At 42.7% G+C, this 10,128-nt stretch overlaps 1 protein-coding gene across 1 annotated transcript; it reads right to left on the reverse strand.

Moving 5' to 3' along the window:
* Positions 1-279: 279 nt before the first annotated feature.
* LOC127672063 (olfactory receptor 10K2-like) lies at positions 280-1,224 on the reverse strand. The gene has a single exon (XM_052167274.1). The coding sequence runs from the start codon at positions 1,222-1,224 to the stop codon at positions 280-282; it is 945 nt and encodes a 314-aa protein (XP_052023234.1).
* Positions 1,225-10,128: the final 8,904 nt, after the last annotated feature.

The raw sequence follows: 10,128 nt of genomic DNA on the forward strand, positions 1-10,128 counted from the left end.
CTTAGCTGCTTCTGGATCCTATTTGAATTGACAGTTGAGATTAGTCACAACACTGGCTCTCTAGCGCAGGGATAGATTCACGTAATAGTCTTTAGTGCACAATAATTCATGTTATGAAGGCAAGAAATTATGCGTTTCTGGATTTTATAGTGGAAATGAGGGGAAAATTCTCTATTTCTGACGATGATGCTCAATTGCTTGGTTATTTCCACGTTGAGAATTTCCCTCTGAGTCCACCGTTATTCTCAGATATTTGAGAAATATAACGCCTTCCACAGATCAACATTGTCTTAGGGTAACTGTTCTTCCTATTACCCTATGAAGAGCTGTTTTGAACTCTTTGTTTCTTAAGCTGTAGATGACTGGATTGAATAACGGAGTTAGGATGGTGTAGGACACTGATATCAGCGCATCCTGGCTGGAAGAATAGCTGGACTTGGGCCTTAGGTAGATAAAAGAAGCACACCCGTAGTGCACTATGACAACAATGAGGTGAGAGGCACAGGTAGAAAACGCTTTGTACCTGCCCAGCGTGGAAGGGAACTGGAGGATGGCAGAAATAATGTGAATGTATGATACCAGGATCAACAAGAGAGGGATAACCAGGACCAGCGCACAAAGCAGGAAGATGGTGATCTGAGTGGCGTGGGGGTGGTGAGATGCCAGCTGGAGAACAGGAGAGATGTCACAGAAAAAGTGGTGGAGCTGATTGGAAGAGCGGAAGGGTAGACGAAACACCAGCGATGTGATTATCTGTGCCACAGCGAAGCCGCAGACACACGCGGCAGCTACTAGCCCCACACAGGCCCTGTGTCCCATGAGCACCGTGTAGCGCAGCGGGTGGCAAATGGCCACGTAGCGATCATAGCCCATGGCTGCCAGCAGGAAGGAGTGAGAACAGCCGAGGAAGAGGAAGGTGAACATTTGGATGGCGCAGCCGAGGAAGGAGATGCTCTTCTTCCGAGCCAGCAAGTCAACCAGCATCTTGGGCACAATGACGAAGGTGTAGCAGGTCTCAGAACAGGACAGGACAGAAAGGAAGAAGTACATGGGCGTATGAAGGGCTCGGTCTAGCACGATGGTGGAGACAATCACGGCGTTGGTGCTCAGAGTGAACAAATACAGGGACAGGAAGACGGTGAAAAGCAGCAGCTGCAGCTCAGCCAGAGACGAGAAGCCGAGGAAGACAAACTCTCTGACCACAGTCTCATTTACACACTCCATGGAGGCTATATCATCAGAGACCAGCCCCGGATGGGGAGGGGCCCGGAAGAAATCCTTACACCTTAGAGAGAAACGGGAGACTGACAGCCATGCTGCATCTGCTCCCAGACTTCGCTTCTAAACGTGCCACTCCTCCTCCTTCCTGTTTGTCCAAGAAATGACAATTCCAGATCAAGCTGTTGTACATCAGATGCTGTCCCCACAGTAGTTCTGATAACACAGACCCAAAGTTCTTACATTTCTGATGGAATTGTACTTTAAAAAGTTTTATTTATTTTATGTACGTGTGCTCTATCTGCATGTACACCTGCATGCCAGAAGAGGGCATCGGATCCCAATAGAGATGGTTGTGAGCCACCCCGTGGTTGCTAGGACTTGAACTCAGGACCTCAGGCAGAGCAGACAGCGTGCTGAGCCATCTCTCCCTTGAGACGTTTATCTTCGGTCTGTTGATAAGGCTTGAGTTTGGATCCTGAGCACCGCAGCGCTAGCTTGTCCATCGGCTCTACTGAAATCTACACTCTCACAGGGAACTCCTCCCACAGCTACACAGCAGGCTCCCCAAATCGCCCGCCTGTCTACAGTTCAGGCAACGCTTGCTGGTTTTTCGTTCTCTGTATATCTAAACTCCAGATTTTAGTTTTTCCATAACATGTACCTGCATATTTTTTTAAACCCCAAACTTTATTATATATTTTCTTTTAGTTTAGTTTTAAATACAGTACCTACATATTCTTATTGCCTTGTTGTTTTATAGAAAGAGCCCTAAGTTCTACCATCTCACACCCTTATCATGGTAAACCTTTCTTCTGTATTATTATTTTGCTCCAAAGACAAATTTGGCACATCATTTCCTTCTTATGCATTCCAAGACAGAATATTCTATCTACAACTCAGTACTTGTCTGAGAGTCTGCCCTCCCTCAGAGAGAACTTCAGTCTTTCTAGAGGATTCTGGCCAACTTTTACCACTTTCCCCTGCTCCCCTGAAGTCACTCTGTGATTGCCTTTCCTGTATATTTCACCACATTGTCCCCTGATGGCAGATTAATCTTCTTACATATAAAACATATTATAACATTAATCCCCCCCCGTACAACTTTATTCCTGGCTACTGCATAGTTCACACTCTACATATCTCACAGGGTTTCCTTTGAGAAGCCAACACTGCTCACCTGAAGGTGTGGATCCCACAGGACAGGAAAGAGGAACAACGGGTGTCCTTGCCCCTGCTTGGTTAAGTTAGCATGTTTTTATTTATAGGTGCTTTGTAATTAGGCTTCATCCAAATCACACACGCACCAAACCATCTGGTAATTCCCAGTAAAACGAATTTTTTCTTTCTTAGAACTCACACAGGCATTGAATGAAAAACCTGATCCCACATTCTCTTAATTTTTGAATTGAATTTGTATTGGATTGTTTTGCTAACTTTTTTCACTGTATTTTGTACCCTCAAGGGAAAGATGTGAATTTGATAAATATTGATAAACACATGCAGTTTTCCTGTGTGTCTAAGATCACATAAAGGACTTAAGAGCTTCTCAGGAAATCATTACTAACCATTCTTCAAGGCTAGGCTGCTGTGTCGCCACCAGCCTCAGTTCTGGATGGGATCTTATGAGAACCCAGAGTCACAGAGTCCTCAGAGCTCTTTCTTCTTGGGCATGAGGATTGCTTGGCATCAATACATCTTAAGGACTTATGTGCCAACTGACCTTCTTGCCACCCATTCAAACCTTAAAGACAAATCTTAGTTTAGAAGTTAGAAAAAAGAATGGAAGCGATTCTGGGTTTACAGTCGCATTGTTCAGAGTTATTCTGGAGCTTGAGTGCGTTTGCTGCTTTCTAGAACATAGGAACTGAAGGAATGGAGAAAGGTGTAGTCAGTATATCTGTCTATGCATCACATTTAAAAGCAAATAAATTGATTACCCTAACTACTGTCAATAATAAAGAGTTCAACAATGTAGCCTTCCTTAGGAGAGAGCTCAACAGAAGCTACCAAATAGTAATGAGAAATCCTAAGCTGTGAGATTACAATAATTTTCAGACACTAGATCTGCAGTAATAATAAATATATAAGCAGGTCCTTCTCCAAGGCTCTCCCAGTTGCTCATGGTTCAAAGGTTCTCAATACAGAAGAGATTATTGATAAAATTATGATGCTTGAAACATAGATACATGTTTAGAAGCACCTGTGTACATTCTTGGAAAACAATGTTTTAAATGTATCTTTAATTCTTTGATCTGTTATATGACCAAAGCATTTTGGGTACAGCATTTATGAAACTGGACACTATTTAGCAGCTATAATTTTAATCCAAGCAGAAAAATAGTTCCAGTGTGCACAATGGCTTCTCATTGCTTCTGGAGGAGAGCTGTCACGTTTATGATGTTTTTGTTTTTATAATTGCTTTTAACATCCTTCAAATTTGTGAAGGGACAGATAGCCTCTTCTTCTCCTTCTTACTCTTCTGGTGACTTGCCCAAAGCCTCACACAGAGCAATTTACTGACTAATAATTTGGTGAATCTATTCTCCATTCTAACTTCAATTTTTAAAATTCTTGGCCTGCTAGCGAATTTCTGCATACCCTCATGCAAAGTTAGATAATGCAGGAGTAAAATGTACTTTGAGTCCTGACAGATTTAGGCTTTATTTCTGATGCTGACTTATACTGATGTAAATCCTATAACTCTGATTTTTTTTTATTTTTTATTTTTTTGGTTTTTCGAGACAGGGTTTCTCTGTGTAGCCCCGGCTCTCCTGCAACTCACTCTGTAGTCCAGGCTGGCCTCGAACTCAGAAATCTGCCTGCCTCTGCCTCCCAAGTGCTGGGATTACAGGCATGCCCCACCACGCCTGGATTAACTCTGATTTTTTAAACTGTTCTGGTGAAATGAGCAATTCATGCTTCTCAGGAATAGTTGGGGTTAATAGAGATTTCACATATCTCTATTATTTTAAAGTCATATATAAACACATCTACATTATACACACACACACACACACACACACACACACACACACACACACACACACACACACACACTGTACCTTGAAAGTTAATGCATGCTGGAGCTGCGGCCAGGGTCCAAACAAATTTTAGCAGCTGTCCTTTTCTATAAGTTCCTTCATCAAGGACAATGAGAGGATGCTGCCTTCTTGTCTAAACAAAACTTCAGCGCAGAGAGGGGAGGCGGGCCCGAAGTACTACCCTAAGTTAAGGAGGTATTGGCAACTAATAGGTGCTGGGAGAAAGGCGGTCAGTTTTCTTTGAGAGTGTGGCCTGTGGTGGGGTGCCCGCTCTCCAATGAAGGTCACACATTCAGGAATATCTGGACAGCATCAGGTGGGCTGGGAAGAGGAGGCAGTTCGTGGAGGCGAGATAAAGAGTTGAATATAATCAAAATGCATTGTATGAAATTCTCAAGTAATCATTACAAACTGAGACAGGGTGGGGCCGGCGGCTGGCAGCTTGGAGAGGAATTTGCTCATTGCCTTTTGCACTTCTATTGGTTTAAGAACAGATTGGTAGGACCAGCTCAATGACTATTCTTCACAGCACTGGCTAAGCCAGAGCTGCAAAGGTTACAGCCAGGGCCCATCTTAAGGGAAGTTGGCAGAGTAAGGGCAGGCAGCAGGACTGACTGCATTAGCAGAGACTGCTCTGTTTGGGAGACTGTTACTCCTCAGTGTGCGGCTGACTCTGGGCCAGCTCTCTCTTTGCACAGACGTCTCTCTTGTACTTTATAACCCATCTACCTCTTCTCCATGCATTTCTCCTGTGTTCTTGCCCGTTTGTCGTCTGCATGGTTTCTTTCCGCATTTCATCTACAGTAATTTGTACATTTACTGAATCGTCAATTCCTTGTTAAGTTGTGTAATTTTTTTTTTCTAAACCTTATCTAGCGCTTCTCCATTTGCAGGAAGTTTATCACTTAACTTTTCACAGTTAAAATGCTACTGAGTGACTTGCTGAGTTAAATCAGAATTGAATGAAGATGTCTATGAAAATGTAGGCAGAGCAGGCATGGAATTTATATATTTAGTTTTGTAGAAACTCACTTCCAGGTTAACTATTCCTGACAGACATTGTTTGGGAACCTGCATCTTTCAATGTGGCTTTCCTTTTTTGTTGTTGGCTCTACTCTAGGTTAGACCCACCAGCCTTCTGCCTTTCTTACCTGAGATATGAAAACCTCTGTGTTGTTGGAGGTAGATGTTTAATCTTGTTTCCCTGTGTGAGTGTCAGCTGAAGGTAGACGTCAGCTATCCATGGATGAGCTGTCTTTTCCTCTTTCTATTCCTGAGCAAGCCAGTGTCACAGAGGCACCAGGGCAGAAGTCACATACACTGCTAGAAGAAGAGGAAGTACAAGGTGAGTTAAGGTCCACTGCTGTCTACTGAGGGAGATATGGAATCGTAGTCTGGGGTCTGAGACCCAGACCAAAACAGATGTAATCAGTCTCCGCATGCCCTTTTATATTAATTAGCCAAGCAGCACAGTCACAGCAGCTCATAGTGACCATAAGTAGTTGCTTCATTTTTGGTAGTACAAGGTCTTCAGTGGGTCTCCTGATGCCAAAGCCCATTGCCATGGCGACGCTGCACTGGGTTTAATTAACAGCTTGGTTGGTTATAGAAAATAGACACAAGTCACCAAACATTAAGTTGTTCAAAATTAGGCCCAGGCATCAGGGCTTAGGGCATGGAATCCTCTGGGCCACTCTCAGATGCAACAACTTTAGAAAATGGGATCAATTTAAATTTGCTGCATTTATAAAGCTACAGAAGAGAATATTTATGCACATAATGGAGCGTTCTAATCTCTAAGTTAATATTGTGACTCTACCCCCTCAGACAAAAACTAATAATGCAAACAGGAAACACTAAATGTATGCCAAGCGCTGGGAAAATGAGCGCTATACTAATCTTAAGGACATAGCCATGCCTCGGCTGGACGTCTCCACGCTCTCTGGCTGAGGCAGACCCAGCACTCTGACTCCGAGCCACAACCGCTTGTCCGCTCCAGTCCTCCAGGCCCAGACTCAGGTGGAAGCCACATTCGCAAGCTCTCTTCTGAGGCTGACTCAGTTTTATCTGGACACACAGCCCAGCTACATGTCCAGTCCCAGTCAGGATTCAAGCCCAGGACCTTCACTCTGTATCTTCCACCCATGGATCCCCTCCAGGCCCAGAGAGGAGTCACATCTGTGATCCTTCTTGGCCCAGGTCCAGTCTCTATCCAGATCTGTGTGTTTTTTTTGTTGAGTCTGACCAAGGTCCTTGGACTTGCACTGCCCTCCAATTTTTCCTTATGGTTGTTAACCTTTGGCTCTTACAGTCTTTCTACTCCTCCTCCCCCCCCCGTCCCCCCCCCCCCCCCCGCCGCAGTCCCTCTCCCACCCCCATCTCCTCTCCCCTCCCCCCTCGCCACAGCACCTCCCACAGCACCTCCCATTCCTCTTCCCCACACCCCTCCCATGCCCCTCCCCACACTCCCTCCTATACCCCCTTCCATAGCCCCTCTCCCACCCCTCCCCAGACCTACTCTCACTCCCCTCTCCAGAGCCCCTCGCCACAGCTCTCCCTACACCCCCTCTAGGAATATCATTTTTCTTTTCTTTTTTTAAAAATTTATATATTTATTTTATTTGTACGAGTACACTGTTGCTGTCTTCAGACACACAAGAAGAGGGCATCAGATCCCATTACAGATGGTTATGAGCCACCAAGTGGTTTCTGGGATTTGAACTCAAGACTTCCAAAAAAGCCGTCAGTGCTCTTAAGCACTGAGCCATTTCTCCAGTCTATCATTTTTCTTTTAACCGTAGCCATTCTGACTGGAGCAGGATGTCAAGTGGTTTAATTTGCATTTGCCTGATGACAGAGGATGTTGAGCATCATTTTCAAAGTCTTTCAGTCATATGTGTGTCATCTTTTAAGAATTCGTTGTTCAGTCTCATGACCTATTTTTAGGAGGGTTGTTTCTTTTTTTTGTGGGTTATTTTTCATTTTTTAAGTATTTTTTTTCAGGGACGACGGATCAGTGAATAAGAGCACTTACTGCTCTTGCAGAGGACTGGAGTTCAATTCCCAACACTGCCATGGTGGCTCATAACCATCTGAAACTCCAGTCCCAGATGATCTGATGATGCCCTCTTCTGATCTCTATGTACAGTACACACATACATATTCAGGCAAAAGCATTCATATACACAAATATGAAAACAAATTATTTTTTAATGCAGTATATTTTGACCATGTTTTCCTTCCCCTCAATACTATCTGCCTCTCTACCCACCCAACCTCATGTTCTTTTTCTCTCTGCCTATCTCAAAAAACCCAACTCAAACAAAACAAAAATCAAAACCAGCAAGAAACTAGTCTAACAAAAATGCCCCCCAAAAGCAAGATGAAACAGAAAACTTATAAAAAGGCCCAGGGAGTTTGTTTTGTGTTGGGCATGCCCTGGATTGTGGTTGACAAAGCCAGTGATGTAGAGAAAACTGATTTCCAGTTTTCCCAGCAAATATCAATTGCAAATAGTTTCTTGATTGGGATGAGACTTTGCATTTGCCTCCCTTTTGGTGGTGGGATTTCTGTGTTGCTTGGCTCTGCACAGGTCTTTGGCATGCTGCCTCCATGAGTTCTCTGTGCACCTGTCCTGTTGTGTCTGGAGGACACTGTTTCATCCATTACTCTGGGTCTTACAACCTTTCCACCTCCTCTTCCACATGGATCCCTGAGGCTTGAGAGGGGAGATTTGATGTGGAAATCCCACCTAGGTCTCTGCTCCAAAGTCTCTTAGTCTCTGCATGTTGGCTAGTTGTGGGTCTCTGTGTTAGTCCCTATTTACTGCAAGAATGAGTGGCTTTAGGGCTGATTAATGAGACTTGTGTGTGTGTGTGTGTGTGTGTGTGTGTGTGTGTGTAATTTTTTGAGTTCTTTATCTATTCTGAATATTAATCCTCTACCTGATGTATGGCAGACAATGATTCCCCCCATTCTGTAGGCTTCCTCTTCAGTGGAATGCAATTGTTATTTCCTATATAGGGAATTTTTAGTTTCATGAACTCCCCTTTATTACTTGTTGGTCTTAATGTCTGCATTAGCAGGATCTTGAAGAAAGATTTTCCTGGGCCACTGAGTTCAAGCATACTCCGTACTTTCTCCGCTGTTCATTCAGGGTATCAGGCCTTGTGTCAGGGTTCTTGATTTGTTTGGAGTTGACTTTTGTGCTGGGTGGGAGATAGGAACAGTTTCAATCCTCTTCATATATCTATCCAATCTGACCAGAACTGTTCCTTAAAGATGCTCTTCTCTCCAATTGTATGAGTTTGGGTTTACAAGTGTCTACTCGGTTGCCTTCTGTTGGTTAATGAGTTTGTTTTGATGTCAGTACTAGGCTGCTTTCTTCTACATAGTTCTGTAATATAGCTTGGAATCAGGGATAGAGCTACCTCTATCAGTACCATTGTTACCATAACCATTACTAACATCACCACCAACAAAATAACAGGAATCAACAATCATTGTTCATTGATATCTCTCAATATCAATGGTCTTAATTACCTAATTAAAAGTCACAGACCTAACAGAATAGGTATAAAACCAGGACCCATCTTTTTGCTGCATTCAAGAAACACACTTTACCATTAAAGATAGCATTATCTCAGGGTAAAGGGTTGGAAAAAGATATTCCAAGTAAATCAAGACTTCAATCGAGAAACAAGCTGATTAAAAAAAATAGACTTCAAACCAAAACTAATCGGAAGAGAGAGGAAAGACCATGACACATGCATCAAAGGGAAATCCACCAAGTTGAGATTTCAGTTCTTTTTTTTTATTCGATGTATTCTTTATTTACATTTCAAATGATTTCCCCTTTTCTGGGTCCCCACTCCCTGCAAGTCCCATAAGCCCTCTTCCCTCCCCCTGTTCCTCCATCTACTCTTTCCCACTTCCCTGTTGAGATTTCAGTTCTTAACATTGTGCTCCAAACATAAGGGCACCCATGTTTGTGAAAGAAACCCTACTACAGCTTAAATCACAGATTGATCCTCAAGACTTAATATCCCAGTCTCACCAATAGACTTGTCATTCAGACAAAACTAAGCAGAAAATGTCAGCGCTAACAGATATTATAATCAAATAGGCCTAACGGATATTTACCAAACATTTTACCCAGACACAAAAGATTATACATTCTCTGCACCTCTTTGTACTTTCTATAAAATTGACCATATGCTTGAACACAAAGCAAGTCTCATCAGTTACAACAAGTTGACGCCTATCTAACACCATTGGATAAAAGTTGGATATCAACAACAGAAACCCTACAAACCCATGGAAACTTAAAAATCACCACTGAATGAAAAATGACTCAACACAGAAACTAAAGAGTTTTTAGAATAGAATGAAAATGAAAACAACATGCTCAAACTTAAGGCATATGAAGGCAATTTCTGAAAGACAAGTTCTTAGCACCAAGTCCCTACATAAAAAGCAGGAGAGATTGCATATTAGCAATTTAACAGCGCTTCTGAAAGCTCTAGAACAAAAAACACCCAACATCTAAAGAGTAGATGTAAGAAATGATAAAACTCAGGGCTGAAATCAATGAAATAGAAAGAAAAATTACAAAGAATTAATGAAAAGAATTGTTTATTTGAAAAAAATAAGTACAATTGATAACCCTTAGCCAAATTAATTAATAAAGAGACACAGAGAAAAGATACAAATTAATAAAATCAGAGGCAAAAACAGGGACATCAAAATAGACATGAGAAAATTCAAATAGCCAGGTAGTGGTGGCACACGCCTTTAGTCCCAGGACTTGGGAGGCAGAGGCAGGTGGATTTCTGAGTTTGAGGCCAGCCTTGTCTACGGAGTGAGT

Source organism: Apodemus sylvaticus, chromosome 21, assembly GCF_947179515.1.
Source record: "Apodemus sylvaticus chromosome 21, mApoSyl1.1, whole genome shotgun sequence".
NCBI classification, from domain to species: domain Eukaryota; kingdom Metazoa; phylum Chordata; class Mammalia; order Rodentia; family Muridae; genus Apodemus; species Apodemus sylvaticus.